The sequence below is a fragment of the Callospermophilus lateralis genome, chromosome 2 (assembly GCF_048772815.1).
Source record: "Callospermophilus lateralis isolate mCalLat2 chromosome 2, mCalLat2.hap1, whole genome shotgun sequence".
Lineage (NCBI taxonomy): Eukaryota > Metazoa > Chordata > Mammalia > Rodentia > Sciuridae > Callospermophilus > Callospermophilus lateralis.
Genome location: NC_135306.1, coordinates 9,338,015 through 9,365,576, shown reverse-complemented (window position 1 = coordinate 9,365,576; position 27,562 = coordinate 9,338,015). Strand labels below are relative to the sequence as shown.

General features: G+C 38.7%; 1 protein-coding gene across 5 annotated transcripts in view; it reads right to left on the bottom strand.

Moving 5' to 3' along the window:
• Mapkap1 (MAPK associated protein 1) overlaps nucleotides 1-27,562 on the bottom strand; it is a 229,522-nt gene that overhangs the window by 102,563 nt on the left and 99,397 nt on the right. For all 5 annotated transcript variants that reach the window (XM_076845471.2, XM_076845473.2, XM_076845472.2 and 2 more), the window contains 2 exons: nucleotides 19,654-19,826; nucleotides 6,032-6,208 (listed from right to left, as the gene is read on the bottom strand). In XM_076845471.2, coding sequence (XP_076701586.2) covers nucleotides 6,032-6,208; nucleotides 19,654-19,826 — 350 coding nt within the window. The remainder of the gene's footprint in view (nucleotides 1-6,031; nucleotides 6,209-19,653; nucleotides 19,827-27,562) is intronic.

Below are 27,562 nucleotides of genomic sequence, written 5' to 3'. Positions count from 1 at the left end.
GTTGACCAATCAACCTAGTTTACAGGGGATGGGAGCGTGGCAAGGGGGATGAGGGTGCTTTCAGATGTAAGACCTTTAGTTTTGAAACAAACCTTGGCGAACGAACATGAATTGGTTACACCAGCAAAAAATATGGTGGGACAAAGGCAAAGAAGACTTTTCTAGTACAGAATATTTAAAATTTGGGAAAGATACACTATAAATCTGTTGGCCCATTAGAATCATGTTCTGATAGTTAAAAATAGAGTCATTGTTTAAAAGGACAAATAATTAGGTAATATATTTCATATGAAAATCAAAAGACTCAAGTTGACAAGAAAAACATTTAGCATTCATTGAACCCAACATCATCAATTTAATTTCAGGAAAACATCAGCATTGAGGTTATTAATTAATACTTCATTAATATTATAGTTTTGTTATTTATTTTTATTTAGGTTGTATAAAAATATGAAACTTGCTGGATGTGGTGGCACATGTCTGTAATCACAGTGATGTAGGAGGCTAAGGCAGAAGGATGACAAGTTGGAGGCCACCTTGGAAAATTAGCAAGATCCTATCTCCCCCAAAAATAAATAAATAAATAAAAGGACCAGGGTATGGCTCAGGGGTAAAGCATCCCTGGGTTCAATCCCTAATACCAAAAATCTAATATAAAATTTTATACCTAGAATCTTACATTTGTATGTACTTAAGCAGTATTATAATAAAACTAATTTGGGGAAACAATGAGGCTTAGCATTGAAGTTAAATTCAGGAAAATTTATTTTCCTTTAAAAGAGATCTATATATTACATTTAAGAAAATTCTTGGGGCTGGGGTTGTGGCTCAGGGGCAGAGTGCTTGCCTAGCATGGGTGAGGCACTTGGGTTTGATTCTCCACACTGCATATAAGTAAATAAATAAAGGTCCATTGACAACTGAAAAAAAAAAGAGAGAGAGAGAGAGAGAGAGAGAGAAAATTCTTATCATCCACATCTATAGATGAAGAAAGTTGAGACTCACAAAGGTAAGTAAAGTTATCTCAAGTCATGGGCAAGTCACTGTAAGGTGTGATGTGAACCCAGGTTTGCCTAAATTCAAAGCCTGTGATGACTCATTTAGAGGGAAAGATGGTGTATGGAAGTCCCCTGCAGTGGGTGATATGAGGGCATATAAGGCCAGAAGGCAACCAAAGGCCTCCGGGTATTCAAAAGATAGGGACAGAGTTAAAGAGGGCTCAGAAAGCAGGGCAGGACACAGTACTTGGCCAAGCATTATCCTGGAAGGCTGAGATGCCTGAAGATTCCCTTGTTCCTTCTCCATGAAATCCTGTGCTGGGTGCTAAAGATACAGAGATTTACTTTATCAGTGCCTTCCCCATCTTCAAGGAGCTTAGTAGTAGTAGTCTTGCTACTATCTCTCAGGATATCTGCTCATAAGAGGACTAATTTGAAAATCTATGGGTTCACAAAGTCCACTACCCACACATATTCGGTGAAAGTTATTTGAATTTTTTTTTAAGTCCAGATGATCAGTGTCCACCTAAACTCTGTCTCTCCTCTGCAATAAAACAGTAAGTAGAAGCAGCAAAGAAATCTTTTCAGTTACCCATTTAAGAAACACATGGAAAAAAAAAAAAAAAGAAAGAAACACAAATGGCATACCTATTATAGTAATGGAGCTGCGTTGGGTATTGTGGAATACTGATGCTCCAGTTCTGCACTCAAAGGGTTGTTTCATTGTTAATAAGAGAAATAGCAGCTAACATTTAAGATAATACTTACATATACCTGACAAATGCTTTACATTCAATCCTCACAACTAACCTGTGAGGTAGGTCTTAATATTATCACATTTAAATGAACTATAGAAAGTTAAATAATTTATCCCAGGATCACACACACTAGTCCAGGGCAAGGTCAGGATTAGCACTCAGAGACCACCATGCTTTTACATACTACACTCTAATAGGGGCTGAATCAGACAGCAAGTTGTCCGACTGACTATACCAACACCCAGGGTATTGCCAAGGACAAGGGCTTTGTTAAAATAGGGAATAGGGCCAAATCTAGGTCTGAGAACAATACCACATCTCTAAATTGATCATAGTAAAAACTGAGCTATTTTGAAATTAAGTTAACATATCCAGAGTTAGCTCTTTGAGTGAGTGCATTTCTTACAGTCAAACCTACTGCCCACTTTCTGCTTTAGCTGTGCCTTCCCAGCTTCTTTCTGTCCCTTCTCTGCTGGGAAAGAGATGCTAGGATAAAAGGAGGGAAATGAAGAGAAGGAGTCATGGTTTTACTCATGTTGCTGGATTTCCTCTCTGAAACTTTGACCCTGACCCTGGAGACCCTTGGGTCTGTCCTAACATCTGTATGTACTTTGCTAGCTTAGCACAGGAATCAGAAAGGTGGATGGGAGGTTGCAAGCCAAGAACAAATGTACAGGCAAATGGTCAATAATCTGTATTATTTCATCAGACCACTGAGGAAAAAAACAAAACACAGAAAGTTGAGTGACACCTTTGTTCTAAATGCTCAAATATAAAATCAATTTACCTCATGTTTTCAGAAACATTCCAGACATGTCAAATAAACTCTCCTGAACTTTAAAATAAGAAAAGATTGAGTGGGGTGCATGTTTGGGAGCGGGGAATGCAGAAATAGGGTAATTCTGGAGGAAAAAAAAAAATAGAGCATTGATTTTAGAGCTGTTGTTACTTTCCACCTCGTTGGGTCCCTGCCATTCCCCAGAAGGAAGTGAGAACCTTCCTAGATGCCTCTCCTGGGAAGGTGCATTTACCACAGTCCCCACCTAATACTACCCAAAAATCACTGCTTTAAATGCCCTTCTCTCTCTCTTTTTTTTTAATATCTATTTTTTAGGTGTAGATGGACACAACACAATGCCTTTAGTTTTATGTGGTGCTGAGGATCAAACCCAGGTCCCACCCATGCTAGGCAAGCACACTACCGCTAAGCCACAATCCCAGCCCCCAGGCCCTTCTCTTTAAAAGGACTTTCAGTTCAAAATATTGCTATGATCATTTGTTACTGTACTAAAAATTCTTCTAATTACTAATTATAAAACCTATAAAAATGCCACTGCACATATCTTCTCCTCCTCTTCTTTTTTTCCTTTGTCTGTAGTGCTGGCCTTGAGCATGCTAGGCAAGACTCTACCACACCCCAAGCCCCTAAATACATCTTATAAAGGAAAAAGGCTTCTATGAAAATACCTTATGATGAAAAATTTGTTTCATGAATTCTATTGGTAGTATTATAAAATTGATATATCTTTCAGAGAGCTATGTATCAATAAAAAGTGAAAGTCTTGGGCTGAGAATGTAGCTTGGTGGTAGAATACCTGCCCAGCATGTGCGAGGCAGCCAGGAAAAAAAAAAAAGTGAGAGTCTAAAGAAGACTCTACTCTCAGATCAATAAATCTACTTATGGGAAATGATCTTTAGGAAGTTATTCAACAGGGGTAAAAGGGATACAGAAATGACTGTCATTACATTAGTTACTCATTAAAACCAAACAAGGAAATAATGTAAATATGATATGGTTCCATTGCACTCATCAGTGATACATTCCGCCCCCCCGCCCCGTCCCCCAGTACAGGGAATTGAACCTAGGAGTGCTCTACCACTGAGCTACATCTCTAGTCCTTTTTATTTTTAATAACTTTATTTTATTTATTTATTTTTATGTGGTGCTGAGGATCGAACCCAGGGCCTTGCATGTGCGAGGCGAGCACTCTACCACTGAGCTATAACCCCAGCCCCTTTATTTTTAAATTTTGAGGCAGGGTCTTGTGATTTTCCTGCCTCAGCCTTCGGGATCTCGGGCATTATAGGTATGTGCCACCACACCCAGATTGCTAATCACATTTTAAATGATTTATTCAACAACTGTATGCCCTTAGTAATCTCCATGCGGGAAGGATTAGCTCTGTGTGGGTCCCTGGTGCATATAAATACAGACTATAGAAATCGAGAGCAGATGTTGAAATATTTAAAATTTAATGTTAAATAAAAATAATGTAAAGCTGGACACAGTGGCACAAACCTGTATTCAAAAGGCTGAGACAGGAGGATTCCAAGTTCAAGGCCACCCTGGGAAACTCAGTGATACTCTGTCTCAAAATTAAAACTAAAAAGGGCTGGGGATATAGCTTAGTGGTAGAGTTCCCCTGGATTCAATCCCCAGTGCAGGGGTTGGGGGTGGGGAACAAGCGGACAAGTGAAATACATGAATGCTCAGAGGGAAGCCATAATTGATATGTCCATGGAAATGATTATACAAAGCTGAAAATGGCAACATTGGAAAAATTTTAAATTATCTTAAATGTTCTGTAAAGTTGATGTTTTGGGTGCCCTGGAAATGAAAAAGTGCGTTTGGGGGGCGGGGGGCGGGATTTGCTATTATGTACACCAAACTTGACCTCGGAGTCAAGTGCATGAAACTGCCACCGTGAAAGCTGGAGGAGCTGCTCCTCACAGCTTACCCCAGACCCTCGGTGGTCTTTCTTTGCTCAAGGGTAAAAGGACCCCAAATATCCATAAGTCATATGTAGCATGATTCTCTTTTCAGGAAAAAGCTCAAACAAAGGCAATATGTTTTAAAGATATGAGGAAAGTCCTCCAAAGCAATTCCTCTTTAGGAATAGTGAATTTGCTAGTGCCTAACAGCAGGGGGTGCCAAAGGGATCACTATTGTTCCCAGGAGACAGCTGGGAGAAGGGCTGCAGAGGGAAGCCTGAGAATGCAGGCCTTCCCTTAGCCACTGGGCCTCAGCAGCAACGGAGACTTGAACTGACAAAAATTACATTTTATCTACATTAATTCTGATAGCATTTCCTTGAATATAAGAGCATTAATATGAGCAGTTACTGTGATGAACAGAAATCCTAGCACATTAGGGTTGGTGCTGATTTTTCAAATACCGTTTACATTCATCAGCACTTTGAACATCAGACTTCAGGAGTTATGGTAAGAGCTGCAGCTGGGTCTTATTATTTATCTCACCAGTAAAGCTAGTCATAAGTTGATGAGCTTATTTATTTATTTATTTGTTTGTTTGTTTGTTTATTTATTTATTTTAAAGAGAGAGAGAGAATTTTTATTATTATTATTATTATTATTATTTATTTTTTAGTTTTCGGCAGACACAACATCTTTTGTTTGTATGTGGTGCTGAGGATTGAACCTGGGCCGCATGCATGCCAGGCAAGCGCGCTACTGCTTGAGCCACATCCCCAACCCAGTTGACGACTTTAAAATAACAGAATTCATTCATAATCCAGTGAATTTCATTTTATGCATTTACATACACTTTTCTGAGAAGGGCTTTTATAGACTTTACAAGACAGCCAAAGGCAAAAGAAAAGGTTAAGAACATCTGCTCTCTCTGAAGGAAGGCAACTGAGGAAGAATCAAATTTGATCTGAACAAAGTTGGATAGAAAAGTTTGCTTTGTTTTGGTGCAGTGGATTAAATCCAGGGGTGCTTAACCACTGAGCTATATCCCCAGTTCTTCTTACTTTTTGTATTCAGACAGGGTCTTGCTAAGTTGTTGAAGATCTCAATAAATGGCTGAGTCTGACCTCGAACTTGTGATCCTCCTGCCTCCAGAGTTGCTGAGATTACAGGCAAGTGCATCAAGAGAAAGGTACTTTAAATCACAAAAATGGCCACAATGCTTGATTTTCATTTAGTTTGGATTTCTTGAAGAGGAGGCAAACCCAGGAGTTTTGCTTCACAGGGTCCAAGTGAAATAGAACTTCCAGAGGCCCACCTGTAGAGATGATGTTCAAAGATCTACGAACACAACTTGCTCCTACAAAGCAAAGCTGTATGTAGCCTGGGTGAAGAGACATGAAGTAACAACACAAATATCATTACCAACATCTCTCTAGAAGTAATCTTATATACGGACTCTCCAGATACCAAATAGAATTCATTTCATGAACAAAATCAAGATCATATCTGAAATGCGAGAGGACAGGGAGAAGATCTTGAGATAAATAACAGGTCAGTACTCACATTCGAACAAAGAGCGACTCTTTGGATGTCAGACCAGGAGATGAATACTTTTCAACCAGGGCCAAAGTACTGAAGCCAAACTTATGAATGGGCTCATTGGAATCCAGCGGGGGGAAATCCGTGTCTACCTCCCCATCATCCTCAGCGATGTGCAGGCAGTAGGCACTGACATTGTCACTGAAAGGAAACCACAAAAGTGAGTGAATACCAAGGTAGGGAAAGGATGAGGAGATCAGAGGGAATGGTGCACAGCAAGCAAACTGAGTTCACTGCTGATTTCTGCCCCAAGCCTATGATAGAACCAGAACCCCCAAATCCTACTTCACATATTAGGAAGAAAACACAGGGCAGTGCAACAGGAGGAAAACAATGTGAAATGAAGGGGTTTTGTTTGTTTTTGTTTTATTTTTTGGTACTAGGGTTTGAACCCAGAGGCACTAAGCCACATCCCCAGCCCTTTTTTATTTTGAGACAGAGTCTCAATAAGTTGCTGAGGCTGTTGAGATCCTCCTGCCTCAGCCTCCCCAGTCTCTGGGATTACAGGTGTGCAGCAGTGCACCTAGCTGAGGGTCTTTATATTACTCTATTCTTCCAACTTGCACTGAGCACCTGTTATGCTTAAGACACAGAACTTAATCTCCGAGATCAAAGGTGAGATTTAGTATTAGTCCTAAGGGAAGTTTATAGTATAGCAGAGGAGAAAGTAAGCAGTACATTAACTATAATTAGATACAAACCAAACTACAAACACAGGAAAAAATTACTTGCAGTGGGTGTAGCCAGAGGCCTTTGATTAATGGGTAGGATTAAGACACTACCTTTGCTCTAGCTCAGGGAAATAACACAAAAGTAACACACGATGCTCCATATGGAGAATCAGTCCTATAGTTCCCCTTTCTATAAGAGTAACTCACACGGCAGTGTGATTTCAAACACACTTCCTTAGCAGAATAAAAGCAAATGGCCTGATACATCCTGACACAGACCCCTGGGCCAATTGACCACTTCTGGACATTTCCTACTTCCCTTGAATGTCTAGTCAGTACTCCTGGTTTTCAGTTTTTCCCAATACAGAATCAATACACAGCATCTTCTCCCCTCTTTGGGGAAAGTAAAAAGTCAATTAGTTCAAAAAGGGTAGAAAACTATATTAACATATGAACACTTTAAAATGAAACCAACTTAAACACTTTACGACACCCTCTTCAAAACTGCAGATTTGCTAGCATTCAGAAGCACATTCTAATAGTTCACAAGGCAAGAGAATTCTAAATTCTCCATCTTAAATTTGGAGTTTTAATTACATGATTGATGCTTAAATTAATTAATTGCAAAGTGTATGCTAATTGTTTAATTGGTTGCTTGATCTATATAGATCATTTTTTGAATTAAATGAGTTGATTTACAAAGTTTATTGATTGGATGTGACAATGAATTATTTCACTGACTACCTGATTTGCAATTTTCCCAATTAATTCACAAATCTTTAGCTGCAACTCTGCTTATTGAGAGAACTACTTCAGGTAATCTATACTCCGTGACTCTGTCATGGCCAAGAGGTATTTATTATATAAAACAGGTAACAGAGATAGATTAAAATTAATGGAAACTGTAAATTTGCTAAATGGATGGATAACAAGAAAGTAATCTGGCTATGTCTGTCACTATAAATTTCTATGTATTTGCAATGCTGTTAAGAAATTTAAAATTTGTCTTGGAATGGTATGGAAAACTTTCGGATCTTTGTAGCAGGGTACCAATTTAACCACCAACAACTGTAGAAGCAGAAGAAAGAAAGCACTTTAGATGATAGAAATATCACAGTACAGTGCTAAATGCTTTGTGGGCAGAAAGATTTGAACTCAAATTTCAGCTCCATGGCTCATGGGCTATGTGATTTAAGCTTTCCCTTGAGTTTTAGTTGCCAATCTAAAAATGGTAAAATCACCTAGTTCTAGAGTTGTAAAGATTAGATAAAATAATGTAAGTAGCCAGGCACAGTGATGACACCTGTAATCTCAGCAACTCAGAAGGCCGAGTCAGGAGGATCACAGGTTCAAGACCAGCCTCAGCAATTTAGTGAGGCCCTAAGAAACTTAGTGAGACAGTGTCTCAAAATTAAAAATAAAATGGGCTTGGGATGTGATTCAGTGGTAATACACCACTGAGTTCAATCCCCAGTACCAAAAATTAATTAATTACTGATGATGATGATGTAAGTAGTGCCTAGCGTATAACAGAAGTAAAAAAATGATAATGTAACCTTGATAATCAAATCAGATGGAAACTAACTTTTACAATTATGTTAATACATAAATTGTAAATACATACTAGAGTAACAAAGCAACAATGAACTGACCAGCTTGTTCCAGGTTCCAGGTACCTATGTTTGTAACCAGAGTTAGCACTTCCACAACGCTGCAGCCTTGGGACTGCTGAGCCCCCAGGGTTTTATGAACAGGGCAGACATTGATGAGACAAGCAACAGACAGCACAGATTATTTATTGCCATGTAAATCAACCTGAGTTTTGCCTGTGATTCCCCAGTACCACAGAGGTTCAAGGGCAAATAATAGGCCTATTGATCAAAGCAGAAAGCCAAACATTGATATCAGAAGAATTCTGCTGTGACTGTCACTGGACGCTCCCAAGTCCCCTCAAAGCAAATTCAACAAATGTCACAGGCTAAGATCTGAGAGCAAACCAAAGGGTTCACTGCCAAGTGCTATTATTATTCTCTTCAATTCTTAAATACAAAGTGTGAAATCATTCATTCAAAAACATCTACAAAGTGCCTACCTGTGCTGCAGTATACCCTGAGCACTGGGAACACAGCAAGGAAAAGAATGACTCCTGCTGTATTATACAAGACTAATGGAAGTCTCTTCTGGGTCAGTAAAGTTTAGCAGCACACAGTGCTCCAACCCTTGAGAAGATAAAGACCAACATTCCATATTCTATGCAAAGACTTTCTGGTTCTTTGTGTCTTTATAAAGAGATCATTAGTAAAGCTGCTTTGTATTTTTGACTTTAAAACTGCTCAGAATTTCAAATTAGTACTCACTCAACACTAGTATCATCGGATATATTTACTGAATACTATGTACCAGACACTGTGCAAAGGGGTTCCAACACATAAGCTCACTGGATTGAATCTCCATATCTCTGTGCAAGAACCAGTTATTATTATTATTATTATTATTTCTATTTTATAAATTAGAAATCTGAGGCTCAAGGGGGTTAAGTGGCTTGTTCAAGATTAGACAGTGTGTAAGTGACAGTGTTGAGATTCAAAGCTGGCAATCGAGAGTCCTTGTTATGACGCATCACTTCCCAAGGTGTTTGGGAACACACATTTCTAAGGAAATGCCACATTTGGCATTTGAAGAGAAGGACAAAATCATGACCATTACTTATCTTAAAAATTAGAGGCTTAGATTTATTTCAGTCTTTTACTTTTAGAGATTGATAATGAGACCTAAAAAAACAGAATAGCAAGATCATGATTATCTAATTAAACAGATAAAGCTGGTCTAGAAAATTCATGTCTCCTCTCCCTTTTACTCCTATTTTGATCTTATCAAAAACTGATGACATTCTGAAATTTTGGAGAAGGAAAAGGGGTGCAGCAGTCCCCAACCCAGGAATTTCCAAACACCAATACCTAGAGTTTACAACATAAGGAAAAAAGGGGAGCCTTCCTATGACATTGTTTGGTTTGGTGCAAAGAACAGCATTTAAATGCTAACTCAGCCACTACCCAGTTGGGAAAAAAAAACCTCTCTGAGAACCATTTTCTTATCTGATAAAATCTTTCCTTGATTTCTCCAGGAGAATCACTTGAGTTTCTGAAATCCAACTGAGTCTCCTCTCTGGTTTAACAGAACTTGTTTAATATTTCTACATATCAACAACACATTGCTCTTTTTCCTATTTATGCAACCACATTCTCCTAAAGAACAGGGAATCTTCTATTGTCTCTGCATGTTTGCTGAAGAGTAAAATGGCTGGTTGGCATTTAGAAAGTACTGAACAAATATTTGTTAAATGAATGAATATATAAATATGTAGACTGAATCACTATGAAAAAACATAAAGGGTATTATTAATGAGGTATGTGTTAATGAGAAGAAGGGACGTAATAAGCTTTTCTTTTTTTTTTTTTTTTTTCCTTTCATGCTTGTCACAGTGATATCTGTTAACCAAATGGGGGCTTTCTATGCAATGTACATGTGTCAGAGATTGTAGCTCAAGACAAGGGGAGAAGGCAGTACAGGAAGTGGTGAGGAGGAAAGCATCAATTTTATAGACCATCCATCAAGATATGGGTACACTTTTTAATGGAGAAAAACCAGAAATGATTACAACTGTGTAAAAAGTTTCAATTGTCTACAGATAAAAAGACAAGAAAAAAATGCCAAAAAGTTTACAAAGACTATGCATACATGTAAGCTGTGAGCATTTTAAAAACGATTTTCTATACTTTCCAAATATTCTAAGTACATGTGACTCTCATTTTCCTTTATTTTTAAAACATTTATTTCTAATAAGAGTAATATGTGCTTATTGTACACAATTTAGAAATATGGAGCAGTATAAGAAATGAAGGGAAACCTCTCAGCATCCCACACAGAGAGAATCGCTTTTCCTAGAGATCCTGAGCACTTCCTGCTTCACCTTCATCCCCAGGTTCCTAAATGGTCACTTTCTCTACCAAATTCTGGAATTATAGAGGAAATAATCTGATCTTCCACATAAAGGTCTTGCGAGGATTAAATGACTCAAATTAACCAGTGTCTAACATTAAAAAAAAAAAAAAAAAAAAAGCTTGTCAAGGAAACCTAGAATGCCTAGTTTTTGACTCACTACCAGAGCAGAATGATCAAAAGACTAAAAAGGCAAGAACAGAACAAGTTGGGTCCATAAGAAGAAGCTTAATTTAGAGCTGGCTTGGGATGGAAGCAGTAGTTCCTCTGAAGGACCATGAGCCTGTAAAAGGACTAGAAGCTTGAACAATGAACAGGTGCAAAATGGTGACAATTGTCAGAAAGAGATCCGTGAGGGTGGTGGGGATGCAGATGTGGAATCAAACCTTTAGTAAGCATAATAACTAAAGTTCACTTATTTTTCATCAAATTATATTAAAATTTTTCATTAGAAAAAATTATTTCACTGAATTTTGATCAAGATTCATTTTATTTTCAATGTTGGTGTGGCTTTCATGAAGTGACAAAAGCCTGTGGCCCATATATAGATGTCATATAATTCCATATATGAAAATTCAGGAGCATTCCAGGAAGCATCTCAGATTTTACCAAATGTGATCTGGCATGTTTAAATTACACACTCACAAAAATTCACTCTTCTTTGAAAACTGCAAAATATGCTTAAGTATAACCAGAGAGATGAATACTTATTATGTTGTTTTTAATGAAAAATTGAAAGGGCATGATTCCAAAATGTCCAGAACTTTCATTACTTGGTGTTTATTGTGATAGTAGAATCGATATTAAGTGCATGTCAGGCATTAGCAAGTTTATTGTGATAGTAGAATCGATATTAAGTGCATGTCAGGCATTAGCAAGAAAAACAAAGTCCTCAACTTACAGTTTAGAATTTGATCTCTCTGAAGTCAGATCAAAAAAAAATTTTTTTTTTAAGGGACAAGGGTTTTGGCTCAGTAGCAGAGCTCTTACCTTACACATATGAGGCACTGGGTTTGATCCTCAACATTACTTAAAAACAAACAAAATCCGTGTATAACTAAAAAAAAATTTTTTTACAGTTTCAAGACCGTCAAGATTTCCTTTTCTCCAAGACCCATAAATGGAAAGTAAAAATTGGTAAGTAACAGTATAAGATTTGTTAAGACAAAGCAACCTCACAGAGGAATAATTAATCTCAAATTTTCTGGTACAGAAGTTCTAGAGAAATAACCACTAATTTCTAAGTAAAAGCAAGACCCTGGTACTACTCTGAGCTCCTTTTTGGATGGTACCTAATGATCTTCAAGTTCATTGATACTTGCCACATGCTGTTAATCTCATCTAGTGTAGTTTTCTTTGTTGTTATACTTTTCATGACTAGAAATTCCATTTGGGTTTAAAAAAAAATACCTTCTATTTTTCTCTTCATCATGTTCACATTTAGGGCTCTGTCACCTTGACCACATTAAACATGTTCATAATAGCTAATTTAACATTGTTGTTTGCTAATTCTATCTTTCTGTCATTTCTGGGAAGTTCTTCATATTGTTCTAAACTGGGGATATTTCTTCAAACAAATTCAGTTGGCAGAATTCTGAATTTCAGAAACTCATAAAATCTATTATAAACCATTCTGTAACCATTCTCAATACCACTACCTAAAGGATCTTTCAGAAACATACTTGTGATGCCTTCACCTCCATGCTTAAAGCCTTTATACCTTTAGAATAAGGTCAAGAGCCCATTAACAGAAGCTGCCTTCCATAATACCATTCGCTGTACTCTCCCCACCTTCCAACCAATCCCCTGCTATTCTAGAACACACAACTTAGGCTCAACTACACCCACTGCTTGCAGTTCCTCAAGTCACATGCAGTTCCCATCACCATTCAGTCCAGAGGCTCCCTGTTCCTCGTGGGTCAGAAAGATTTAAGCTATAGCTCAAGTATCAGTTCCACTAAGGCTGCTTCCTTGATATCATCCCACCCTGGCCCCCATTCAATCCAGGCCTCCATCTCCAAGCAGAACCAGAGAACCCTTCTCTAGAAGTCTCAATGACACTGGGGCTGAATATGTGTGATTTGGTGTCTGTCTCAACCACCAACCTGATCCTCAAGGCCAGAAACTTTTTGATGACCCTCTGTATCCCCAGCATAGTGTCTGGGACAGTGCAGACAACATGTAAATGCTTAGTGGGAGGGAGGGAGGAGGGAACAAGGAGAAAGGAGAGGGAGGGAAGGAAGGGGTCTCTTAAATGGCTATGGTATCCCTGATACTTTTCATGAGAAGAATCTCATTTTTTTCATACAGTACAACAAGGGAAATGGACACAGACCTAGGTTCAAATCCTGATTCCATTACCCATTCCCCTGCTTCTTTGCTTTTAATACCCTCTCTTTCCTTCCCATGCCACTTGCTAAGAATATACATGGTACTGGTTAGTTACTTAATTTCCTGATTCTCAGGTTTTTTCCCCAGCAAAAATGTTATCTGTGCTGTGACTTATAAAGCTATTGTAAGGAATAAGATAATACATTTAATGTGCTTTACACCCAGTAGGCATGCCATTGCCTTCTTACCTACCAACACGTTCTCTAGTGTTGTGGAAACTCTGGCCACTATAAAATGACAATGATGGGTTTTCTTTCTATCCAGCTCATGAGGAAACCTTGCAATAACACACCAACCATTTACGTAAGTACATCACAAGTGGAGAACATCTATTTGGTGATCTATATGGGGTGTCTCGGCAGACACATCTGGAGAACGGCCCCCCTGGCAGGGGAAGACGGAGGGTCATTTCAGTCCAGATCTTTCAATGTTCCCATGTTCTCTCATCCATTCCACAAATTATTTATTGCACTGTGTATGGACTGGGGGCTATAAGACCATAAAATAGACATGGTCCAGATACTACTTATCAGACTTCTCTTAGATGTCTCTCAAGTAATCTCAGCCTTCATTACATCCATTAACTATAGATTCACCCCTCTCTGAACCTGTCTGGTTTCTGGGTTGCATGGCTTCAACACCACATGAACAGTTCTTTCACATCTGCTGGAGGCCCTCCTCTCTCTTCACTTACAATTAACATCTCTACACAGGTGACTCCTGAATTCCCATTTCCAGCTAACCTCTCCTCTGAACTCCAGACAAGCAAATACAATGACTGTTTGAGAACTTCTTTTAGAAATATATAGCAGAGCTGTAGGCAAGACCAAACTCCTACTGCCTCTGCCGCTCTTCTTCAAACCCTGGAAGTCACTTTGCAAAGGCCATTCTCCCATGCTGTCTATTTCAGTCAAGGGCACGACAACACAGAAAGTGTGCAAGTCCAAAATCCAGGGAGTCATCTTTGACACAGCTCTTCTCCCACATCCCACACCTAATTCATCCTCAAGTCCTGAGAATTTCCCCTCTCAAATATTTTCAGAATCTGTCTACGTCTCCCAGACCCCACAGGGGCCGCTGCCACCTCTCAGTCTCATTCCACTCTAGCCTCTCCTCCTCCTTTGTGCTCTGGTCACACTAGCCTCCTTTCATTCTCTGACACAACATGCTTCCTCCTGTCATGGGGTCTTGGGTCACGCTGCTCCACCTCCTGGGCTCTTCCCCCACCAAATGCCTCTGGTGTCCCTTTCCCAGGGAACTTCCCCAACTTCTAGACTAGGCTTTCATATACAGCATTTCTTTCCTTCAGTGAAGGAAAAAACTTCATTTTTTTTTCAATATTTATTTTTTAGTTGTAGTTGGACACAGTACTTTTATTTTACTTATTTATTTTTATGTGGTGCTGAGGATCGAACCCAGGGCCCCACATGTGCAAAGTGAGCGCTCTACCACTGAGCCACAACCCCAGCCCCCTTTACTACATTTTTAAGAAACATTAATTATTTGAATTAATTTTAATCATTTGCCCACTTCCCTCAGTAGACTGTGGAATTCATGAGAGAGAGACCATATCTAGTTCTATTCACTACTATACACCCAACAAAATGCCTGGGATATAGCAAACACACAATACATATTTGTAGAATGCACGAATGAATACAAATGATAAGGCAAATGAGATGAGCCAGTTACAAAGTACTATTACACTTGATGATTTCTTGATTCCCAACACACTGTAAATATTTTGAATGAAGCGAATGGTATTTCTCTTGTTCTTTCTTTTATCCTCAATACTTAATGTGTGGGACTCCAAAATATTTGCTGAATGAAGGAATGTCAAACTACAGAGAAATAAGGTCAGCAGTTGCCAGAGACGAGGAAGGAGAGGGGAACAGATGGAGCACGGGGCTTGAGCAAAGTATCAAGCAGGGAAGAAAAAGGCATTTGTGACTAGAAACAAGCAAAACAAGACAGAGTATTGCTGCCAGTTACAGAGTATAAAGCTCGGGATGCACAGGAGCACACGTGGAGGCATCAGAAGGGGAGAGGCCATTCAAACTGGGGTTCTCATGATGACTCCGAGGGACAAAAAGTAGAAGAAGTAACCTAGAAATGAGAGAACAGTGGCTACAGATGTGCACGCAGACAGTGCAAGAGGGAACTATAAAGAACACACAAAAAAACCCAAACAGCAAAGCTCTCTGGAAACATCATAAGGTCACACATCTATACACTGTCATAAACCCACAGGACTCAGAGCAGGGTCCTCGATTCATCAAGAACAGGCTTTACTGTCTATTCCTGCTGAACTATTATTGGTACTGGTTGCAGCAGTAGCTGGCTATAGTACTTAGTAACAGCAGAAACATATACTTAAGTATTTGCCATGTATTTTCAAGTTTCATTTACATAAATATCCTATTAGATAGTTTCTACCTCATTCTAGACAAGAGAAAACCATACTACATGGGGCTTACATAATCCATCCAAGATCAACCTGCTGTTACGTTAACACCAGACTTAAAATTGAGGCTACACCTTACGTCCCACAATTTCAACCATTATCTTATACTTTAAGAAGGCAGATGATGATATTAACATATTTTAGACAGCTTTTATGAAAAATTATCAAAATGAAATTTGATATTTAACCCCCAACTATCTACAAAACCCACCAACTTTCCCAAGAGCTCTAGATAGGTGAGATTCTATCATAATGAGTAAACTCACCACAGAATGATGATCTCCATGGTGTAGCTCTCTTAGTATATAGTGCAGCTCTCTTAGTATATGGTGCACTATTCAATATGGTATCCATAAGCTACATGTGGCTAGTAAATATTTTTGAAATGTGGATAATCTAAACTGAGGTATGCTGTAAGTTACAAATAAACATCAGATAATGAAGGCTTATGACCAAAACAAGAACATAATATATCTCATTAATAATTTTTGTGTTACATGTTCAAATGATATCATTTTGGATATAATAAAAGATATTATAAGGGCTGGGGTTGTGGCTCAGTAGGGCACTTGCCTAGCACATGTGAGGCACTAGGTTTGATCCTCAGCATCACATAAAAAATAAATAAATAAAATAAAGGTACTATATCCATCTATAACTAAAAATATTTTTTAAATATACTATAAATTAATTTCACCTTTTGTTAATTTTTATAAATGTGATTACCAGAACATTTAAAATGACATGCTCCTCACACCTGCAGTTTGTATTATATTCCTTTTTGATAGCTCTGAGCATAGCCATAATCTCCAAGGCACTCTACTCCAGCTTCTGGACTACAGCAAACTTCTCAAGCTTTTAGTAGCTCACCTATCAAGAGCACGATAAATAGCAATCACATTTATGGTGAATGCTGAGGGGACACTGCAAGAAAGAAGGCAAGGAAGGGCCATTCTAATATATAAAAAGAGTCGTAATATATGATTAAAGTCTCTACATCAGAAATGGAATAGTCAAAATGACTCTTGAAAATCCCTTAAATTATCTATTAAGTATAGTAAATGTGACTTTGTACAAAGAGTGGATGTAAACCAAGTTGATGACACAGTAAAACCACACTGAATTTTATTTTTCTCTCAAAAATTGTTTTACTCTTGAATCAAATATAAGTTAAGGAATTTTTAAAACTATTTTTTAGTTATAATTGGACACAATACCTTTGTTTTATTTATTTATTTTTATGTGGTACTGAGGATTGAACACAGTGCCTCATACATGCTAGGTGAGCCCTCTATTGCTGAGCTACAACCCCAGCCCCAAATTAAGGAACATTTTTTAAAATCTTACAGATAAGAAATAGGCCTACAGAAACACAGACCTAATCTTTGACATAAGAGCAAAGGAACAAACAGTCTTTTCAGCAAATGGTGATGGAGCAACCAGACATCCACATGAAAATACGGAATCCAGAAACAGACCTTAGACCTTCCCCTCACCGCCCCCTAAAAAATACCCTCAAAAATAGATCATTTATTTATTTTTGTTTTTCTGGCAGTTCTGGGGATGGAACCCAGGACCTTGTTCTCCCACATTCGAGGCAAGCACTTAACCACTGAGCTACATCACAAGCCTAGGATCACAGATCTAAATCTAAATCACAAAACTATAAAACTTCTAGAAGATAACTAAGGACAGAAAACTAGATGACTTTGGATTTGGATGGTGATGACTTTGTAGATCTAACTCTAAAAGCACAATCCACGAAAGAAAAAATAAGCTAAAGTTAATTAACATTTAAAACTTCTACTCTGTAAAAAATAATGTTAAGAGAATGAAAAGATAAGTCACAGATTAGGAAACTTCTTGCAAAACTTCTAAAGAACTTTTTTCTAAAATATACAAAGAAGTTAAAACTCATCAATAAGGAAACAAAATTTCAATTAAAACAGACAAAAAAATATGAATATCTCACCAAAGAAGAAAAAGATAGCAGATACACATATGGAAAAAGTGCTCAACATCAATAATAAAACACGAGATACCTGTATATACCTATTAAAATAGCTAAAATCCAAAATACTAACAAACCAAATGCTGATGAGGATGTGGGGCAATTTGTGTTTAATGATACATCTGGACAAGTCTACATCTTGTGTTACATTTACTGTTTCTTTTCATTCTTCTTCTTCCTTGCCTGTACATCTAGATGGACAAGTCTACATCTTGTGTTACATTTACTGTTTCTTTTCATTCTTCTTCTTCCTTGCCTGTAGCTGAACCAATAAACTTTCATTACTCATTTTTCTCTTTCATGTTTAGAAAGCCATATAATTTTTTCCTTAGTGGTCACTCTTGCATTTTACATTTGTATAAGTTTCACTTAGGACTCACATGTGTAGTTGTCTGGTGGCTACCACTCTCTCTAATCTGGACACAAGCTTAGCACACTTTAGTTACACACTGAACTTTCCCCTCTCATCTTCTTTGATATAATTATCTAAAATTATCTAATATTTTTTTAAATGAAGGATTGAATTCAGCAGCACTCAACAACCACCAAGTCCCATTCCCAGTACTTTTTATTTTGAGACAGGATCTCACTAACTTGTCTGAGCCGGCCTTGAATTTGTGATCCTTCTGCTTCACCCTCCTGATTACCTGGGATTACAGGCATGTGCCACAACACCCACACTAAGAAACATTTCAAGAATAAAATCAGGCAATACAAAGCCATTAGTACCATGGCTTCCTTTAATGTTTCACCATTCCCACTTCATGCTGAAAAGGGTCAGCATCACAGCCTCAGGAGACCAGCTGACTTACCCTTGTCTGAGCTTGATGTTATTCTGGTTAGAAAGGCTTTCTTCCATTTTCACCAGAGCAATAAAGATTATCTTTATATCCACAACTTATTCAGGCAAAATGGATGAAAATGTCAATAAAAACTTTAAAGAAGTTGGGCACGGTAACGCACGCCTGTAATCCCAGCAGCCCAGAGGCTGAAGCAGGAAGATTGCAAGTTCAAAGCCAGCCTCAGTAACTTAGCAAGATCCTGTCTCTAAAGAAAATATAAAATAGGGCTGGGGCTGTGGCTCAGTGATTGAGTGCACCTGAATTCAATCCCTGGTACAAATAAATTTTAAAAAGAAGGAGAAGGAGAAGAAGTTTAAAGAATAATTAATTTTATGTGCAAATTTTTAATGTGCTTAAAGAAAAACTCTGCTAACTCTAAAAATGGGAGAGGGGAGAAGAAAGTTTCCCTGAGAACCTGTTTTCAAAAAAAGGCATTCACTACATTTTACCATATTCCAATCTCTATTGCTAGAAAGAACTAGAAGAGAACGCCTGTCAGAGAAGAAATTCAAATAAGGGAGAGCCAATGCAGCAAAGCACTTTAAAATTCAAGTTGGAATGTCCAGGCACAGAGATTCTACTTTCAAGCACAAAATATTTAATTTTTTAATGAGGAATACAACCTAGTGATTGAGGGAAAAAAAATTAGCCACTGACTGATAACAAAGAAAACAAAAATACAGACTAAAATTCTACAGAAAGCAAAAGGAAATAATGAAAGGACTGACATTAGACCAACCTGAAATCAAATACTGACTATGTCATCTCCCATTGGTGTAACCTTCAGCAAGTGACAACTCTCTGACCCTAAGTTTTCCCCTCTGCAGAGAGAGGATCATATAATAGGGAGCTGGGAGAATCAAACAGGACACCCGTTATGAAGTACCCAGCCCAGGGCTGGCTCGTGGTAGGTGCTCAACATCAATTCCTTCCCATTACCTCCCACAGGTATAATATAAGGGCTTGGGGGAATTGTTAAAATTCATTTTCTCATGTCTATATTTATGAATGATAAGCCTGTTTTGCAAGCAAATTTCTGAGGTAGCCTGAGATATACAGGCCCAAAGTCTGGTGAGCACCCTGAACTGGATCAATATGGAGCTCTGGTTCCCAGGTCAATGCCTAGAAAGACTGACTTGGCCAAGAATACAGTTTTGGTGACCAGAAATCTGCCAGAAACTAGAGCAATCAAAACCAGAAAGGATTACTTGAGCTTCGGCTCCCGTCCTTCACTTGTATACTGCCAACAGATGAGCCCAATGAGGTCCTGTACCCTGGCGCTGGCCATTGTCACCACGGTCATTGGCAGCAGTCTGTCCTGGCTTGAGTGCAGGGGGAGGTAGACGTCGATCTTCTTGGTTGCAGTTGTGCCTACGTGACCCTGTGGACAGAGCACATGCAAGAGTAAAGCACACAGCCAGGGTTGTGCAGCCCACAGTGGTCACAACCATTACTCTCAGGCCCAGGTGCGGCCCAGCCATTGCTCATCCTTTCTGCACAGACCTGCTCTAAGCCTCTACTGTTCCCAAAGCAGAACACTGTCTAGCTTCAAGTGTATTTTTCCTTTAGTTTTCATTTTCTAAGGGTACAATGAATCCAGCTCTGTCAGCAGAAAGGTAAATGAGCAACACAACCAAGATGAACGAGCAAGAGCAGTGATCAGAGCTGATGTTTGGCATAGTAGTAGACTAGTAGACTAGCTTTTGCTGCTAACTCAATATGACCTTGGAGAACTCACCATCAGAACTCTGTGGCATCAGCTGTCCTCCCTGGAATCCACCACTGAAATGTGTCTCCTTGAGATGTTGAGATAAGCTGCCTAGGAAGTTGCTACACTCTCTGGGGAAGCATTTGCCCTGGAATCAAGTGCTTCCCTTCTCAGAAACTACTGAGACTATGTCCACTATGTAGCATACCTGTTTACTTCAGTGCCACACAAGTTGAAGGGTCCACGGTCTTTGATTACTGCCCATCCTCACAGTGCTCTACCTATCGCCCACACCCGCTCTTCCCTCCTGAACCTTCCACTGGGTCCTCAAACTCCTGCACTAAGTAATGTTCATAAATCCTCAGCTGCTTTGTAATAAACACTCCCTTAGCCTCTCTGAATCTTAATCAAAACCTGGTGTTTATTGAGGATCCTTTCCCCTGGCTGTCCTCCTGAAGAGAAGTGTTGTTTGTTTGTTTGTTTGTTTGTTTGTTTGTTTGTTTGTTTTTTGAGACAGGGTCTTGCTAAGTTGCCTGGCTGGACTAAAACTTTCAATCCTCCTATTTCAGTCTCCCAAATAGCTGGGATTATAGGTGAGCATCACCACATCCAGATCTTTTTCTTTTTTATTTATTTATTTTTTTTAATTTTATTTTTTATTGTTGGTTGTTCAAAACATTACATAGTTCTTGATATATCATATTTCACACTTTGATTCAAGTGGGTTATGAACTCCCATTTTTACCCCATATACAAATTGCAGAATCACATCATTTACACTTCCATTGATTTATATATTGCCATACTAGTGTCTGTTGTATTCTGCTGCCTTTCCTATCCTTTACTATCCCCCTCCCCTCCCCTCTTCTCTCTCTACCCCCTCTACTGCAGTTCATATCTCCCCCTTGTATTATTTTTCCCTTTCCCCTCGCTACCTCTTGTATGTAATTTTGTATAACCCTGAGGGTCTCCTTCCAATTCCATGCAATTTCCCTTCTCCCTCCCTTTCCCTCCCTTTTTCTTTTTTATTAAAAATAAATAAATAAATCCTCAAGGCCAGGACATAGAGTAGGTATTCTTGTTTCCATTAACACTACTTCCTCTCCCCCTTTTTTTTTTTTTTTTGGTGCTGGGAATTGAACCTAGGGGTGCTTTACCACTGAGCTAAGTTCCCACTTATTTTTATTTTGAGACAGGGTCTTGTTAAATTGCACAGGGTCTCACTAAAGTGTTCTAAGGCTGGCCTTGAACTTGTGATCTTCCCACCTCAATCTCCCTAGACCCTGGGATTACAGGCTTGTACCACCATTCAGGCTACTTCCCCTTTCTTCCAAAAATCACAGTTCCTTTAAGGTCCAAATCTTAACTACTCCACCCTCTTCCTCTTCTTTTCTGTTTGTGTTATGCACCAACCTCCTGGTCACCCCTCTCCCTCACTGAAGTCCTGAGTTCATCTGTCTTCTTTCTCACCCACAAACATGTCCATATGCCATATGCAGAAAAGTGTCATAGACAACTTAAGTTCACAATGGAGCACTTCATTGTTGCTCATTCCTGCCCATCCTTACTCATAACAGACCCTTCTTTTCAGTAAGTGCCACCACCATGATGCCAGCTGCTTAAGGCAGTAGTCTTGAGTCCTCTTTCCCACTCCTACTGCCCACCTATCCCCCTAGCAACTTCTTGTGTGTCTACCCCAAAAATATACTTCAACAGGGAAAGAACTGTCTTTCAACAAATGATGCCAGGGACAACTGAATAGTCACATGCAAATGAATGAATTTGAACTCCTGCTAATACAGTATTCAAATATTAATTCAAAATGGATTGAAGACCTAAATATAAGAAGTAAAGCTATAAAGCTCATTCATAGAAACAAAAAGTATAAGTCTTCGTGAATTTGATTAGGCAACAGTTTCTTTAAAACAACACCAAAAGCACAAACAACAAAAAATAAATTCGATTCATCAAAATTTTAAAATTTTGTAACTCAAAGGACACTATCAAGAAAGTGAAAAACATAACCCCATGGGGCTGGGGATGTGGCTCAAGCAGTGGCGCGCTCGCCTGGCATGCATGCCACCCGGGTTCGATCCTCAGCACCACATACAAACAAAGATGTTGTGTTCGCCGATAACTAAAAAATAAATATTAAAAAAAATTCTCTCTCTCTCCCTCCCTCCCTCTCTCACTCTCTCTTTAAAAGAAAAAAAAAAAAAACATAGTCCACAGAATAGGAAGAAATATCTGCAAAACATGTAACTGATAAGGGTCTACTATCTAGAATATATTAAGAATTTTCACAACTCAACATGAAGGTGATCCGATTAAAACACTGGCAAAGGATTTGAGCAGACGTGTCCAAAGAAGATACATAAATGGCCAACAAACAAATGAAAAAACAAACAACTTAATCAATAAATGGGCTAAGGAGCTGAACAGACACTTCTCAGAAGATATGCAATCAATCAACAAATATATGAAAAAATGTTCAACATCTCCAGTAATTAGAGAAATACAAATCAAAACTACTCTAAGACTTCACCTCACTCCAGTCAGAATGGCAGTTATCAAGAATACAGACAACAATAAGTGTTGGCAAAGAAGTTGGGAGAAAGGGCACGCTCATACATTACTGGGGGACTGCAAATTGGTACAACCAATCTGGAAAGCAGTATGGAATTCCTTAGGAAACTTGGAATGAAACCACCATTTGACCCAGCTATCCCACTCTTTGATCTATATACCCAAAGGATTTAAAAAAAAAAAAAAAAATACTACAGTAACGCAGCCACATCAGTGTTCATAGCCAGTACAATTCACAATAGCAAACTGTGAAAACACCTAGATGCCCTTCAATAGATGAACGGATAAAGAAACTGTGGTATATATACACAATGGAGTATTTTTCGACAATAAAAGAGAATAAAATTACGGTATTTGCAGGCAAATTGATGGAGTTAGAGAATGTCATGCTAAGAGAAGTAAGCCAATCCCAAAAAACCAAATGCCAAATGTTTTCTCTGATAAATGAATCTAATCCATAATGGGGGTGGGGGGGTAAGATGAGTGGAGGAACAAAGGGGAGCGGGGAGGGAGCGTGGGGGTAGAAAAGATGGTAAAATGAGAGAGACATCATTATCCTAGGTAAGTGGATAATTGCACAAATGGTGTGACCCTACTTTGGGTACAACCAGAAGTCAAAAATTGTGCTCCATTCTGCTGTCATGTATAACTGAATAGAACAAATAAATAAATTAAAATTTTAAAAAACACAATGAGATACCACTTCATACCCACTAAGATGGTTATGGATTTAAAAAAAAAAAAAAACCCTTCCCCCTCAAAAAATAAAAATACCTGACAATAACAAGGGTTTGTGAGGATGCAAATAAACTGGAACCTCATACATTAACAGTAGGAATATAATATATTCCTGTGAAAAACAGTTTGGCAGTCTCTCAAAATAGTAAACATTGAATTATCATATGATCCAACAATTCCACTCCTAGATATATACTCAAGAGAATGGAAAACATGTTCACACAAAAACTTGGAAAGGCATGTTCATAGCAACATTGTTTATAATAGTGAAAGAATGGAAATAGTTAAAAGTTCATTAACTGATTAGTAGATAAACAAAATCCATACAATGAAATATTACTCGGCCATAAAAAGGAACGAACCATTGATACTTGCCACAACATGGATGACACTTGAAAATAGTATGCTAAAAGAAAGGTCAGAGGTAAAATGTCACTTATTATATTGACGCATTTATATGAAATGCCTGGAAAAGGCAAGTCCAAAGAAACAGAGAGTAGATTAGTGACTGGCAGAAATTGGGGGAGAGGGCGGAGGGACTAGGAGATATGGAGCTTCTTTTTTGTGGTGTTAGAAATGTTCTGGAATTAGATAGTGATAATAGTTGGGTAACATTATGAATACATTAAAAACCATAGACTGTACACTTAAAATAGTGAATTTTATATGAACATTATCTCAATAAAAAAATTGGAAAATACATAATTTAAAACCATCCCCCTTTGCTCCATCTCTAGATTCCAAACTTAAGTATTGTACTCTTGTCTATTATAATTTGTTTTCTTTTTTTTTTTTTTTTTTTTTTTTTTTTTTTTTTTTTTGGGTGGTGCTGGGGATCGAACCCAGGGCCTTGTGCATGTGAGGCAAGCACTCTACCAACTGAGCTATATCCCAGCTCCTGTAATTTGTTTTCCACATATTAAAACAAACAAACAAACAAAAAAAAAAAACTAAACTCTAATCTACTTATACTCCTTTTTAAATTCCTCCAGTGAGTTGTTCCCAGGACACAAAATGAAACTGAAACTCCTTGCAGTGTCCCACATGGCAACAAATGACCCAGGCCCTGCCTGCCTCTCCATCATCACCTGTTGCCACACCCTGGCCTGCTCACCAGGCTTCAGCTATGCTGGATACTGGAAAGTGCTCTAAATACACAAGACCGTGAGAGAGAGCAAGAATGAGGTGAGAGCAAGTGGGCTTTGTCATTTGCATCTCCCACTCTCAAGGCTTTATGAGGTGCTTCTCACTTTCTAAAAGGTTCTATTCCTTAATATCTGTATACCTGGCTCCTAATCCTCTTAACGTGTGTTTTTGAGAAGGTTGTGAAATCTCTCGGGCTTTTGTTTCCTCATATGTAAGATGATGATAATGATGAGACCTACCTATCATGAGACCTTTGTGAGGATTATTGCCACTGTTGTTATTATTCAAGGTTTAGCTCATCTGGCTCCTACTCAGAGAAATCTTCACTGATAATGCTACAGAAAGAAGCCCCTCTCCATTATACACTCCACATGAGTCCTGCTTGTTTCCTTCACAGCACTTAACAATTTAAGAGTAGGTATTTATTGATGTTCATCCACAGCAGACACCTCCCGCCCAACCTGGAATGTCCATGAGGGCAGTGATGATATCTGCTTTGTTTACTGCCCCATGCATGATTCCTAGCATTGTGCCTAGCATAGTAAAGACTCTCAAAAACAAAAAACGTGTTAAGACAGGCATGGTGGTACCTGCCTAGAGTCCCATCTACTTGAGAGACTGAGGCAGGAGGATCCTTGAGCATAGGACTTTGAGACCAGCCTGGGTAATGCAGCAAGACTGTGTCTCGAAAACAACAACAACAACTAAAAACCAAGCAAACACGAACTATGAAACTCCAGGATGAGTGTCTGAGTGACTCAGGTGCCCACCAGGACACTTGGAAGGAAATCAATAAATGTCAGTTTCCCCATCCCTCTTGTCCTTGTTTGTGGGTTTATTTCTTGGTCATTGAGGAAAATGGATGGATTTGAACAATCACATTTTCATCTTTAACATTCTAAAATTCTATCATTCTAAGGTGGAAAAGGTCAGAACTAAGAAAAAAACATATAAAGTCAGTTTTAAAAAAAAAGTGTTTAGAGAAATTTCACTTCTCATATAACCCAGCATCTAACATTAGATCAACTGATGGTTCCCCCAAGCCTTGTCTCTACATGATAAAGCAAAGAAGGATCTTCTATATCCCACATGCACACAAACTCTCTCTCACTCTCTCTTCACATAAACTTGAGTGCAAGTACACACACCCACGCATGGTTTTTAGCCTGGAAATAATTTCAGTGGCTAATTAAGACTTTGCCAAACATCAAGTATTTTGACCCTGTCATGCAGGCAACGGGTTAGAATCAGGGCAGTGGCAATCTTTCTGAACAGGGTTTTTGGCTCTCAGACCCCTGCCCCTTTTCAGACCCGTCTCAGCTGCTTGCACCTGCTTGTCCTTTTTGTTTACTCCTCTTCCTCCTGAAGAACCAGAGCTGAGGGTCCACAGGGATCACAATCTACAGACAGGGAAACTCAAAGAGATGACAAACATGAAATAAGGCCAGGCTGAGAGCACACTCCTTAATTCTAGCTACTGGGGAAGCCAGGACAGGACACAAGGTCTAGACCAGCTTTGGCAACTTAGCAAGACCCTGACTCAAAACTAAAAGGGTTGAGGTGTGTAGGTTTGCTTTAGAGCACCCACGGGTTCAATCCCCAGTACCATCAAAAAAAGAAAGAAAAGAAAGGAAACAAAATCTGCTTCATAAGTCTCAGTGCTCTAGGAATGCAGAGGAGTATGCTAGGTTAAAAAGGGTTAGCTTTTTAAATCAGACCCATTTTTGTTACTTAAGCTTATTATGTTGTCACAGGAGGCAAAAATGGATGCCACAGGAACCTTAAAAACAATACAATTATTAATAATAATAACTGGCATTTATTTAAAGCTAAAGCTAATTTAAGTAAATTCTGCTGTGTATGTGCCTGTTACCTCATTTAATTCTCACCATCACTCCAAGAAAAAAGGTTCTACCATTACATCACCCTTATGACAAATGAGAAAACTAAGGCTTTTGAGACTACAGACACCTTCTCCATGTCCCAGAGCTATGGCAGAAGAGCCAGGACTCAGCCTTGGGCCAATATGTCTCCAGAGCCGCTAGTTCAAACATCAACGCCTCTTCCTCTATAGTTATTCCAAATGCAGTCAGTTCCTACTCTCCTGGGCTTGAATGCCATCTCCTCTTCCCTCTTCTTTCTCACAAACACACTAGAAACTCTGCTTAGAGCAGCCTCCTGCAGAAGAATCTAGATGCTGCTCCAGGACAACTGTTAGGGGATCGAGAGTCCCAGAACCATGTAATTCCACTGCTACAGGGCAGCCGTCGTTTATGGAGCAGATTTTGTCTGCTCTCCTAAGTCTCAATGCTCTAGGAGTGCAGAGGAGTATGCTAGGACAGTTCCCACGGATCCCTTTATCCTCTTTAGTTTATAATAAAAAGGTAAGTGTGGAGGAAACTATCAGAATAAATATGGTAGATACTTATTAAATAAATAAAGCACTTTATCTTTTTAATCTTCTAATTCCATCTTGAGGCACTGATGATGGGAAAAAGTGCCTTGCACAAACACTGAAATTATATATATATTTTTTAATAAAGGGCCTCTTCTGAAAAAGCTCAAGGTGGTGGCAGTTAGCTCAATCTAATAGTCCCTGTGTTGCAATATTTAGAGGGAATCATCTAAAACATAAAACAATCCATCAACATAATAGAAAGTAATTAACTTATAAAAAAATAAGGTGACCAAAGGATTAAAAGTATTCATCATACATCAAGGCAAGCAATATCCCAAAGACCTAACATCAAACTATTAAAAAGCAACAAGCAATAAACAAAGATCAAGTCACACTGCTTACTGCATGGCAATTTCCCCAATACAAGGCTGGGGAAATGAACGCATAATTACAGCACAAGGAAAGGGACAAAACAGAGCAGGGGAACTGCTTCCTCTTCAATGTTCTCAGTCACTTATGCATTCAACAAACACCTGCTGAA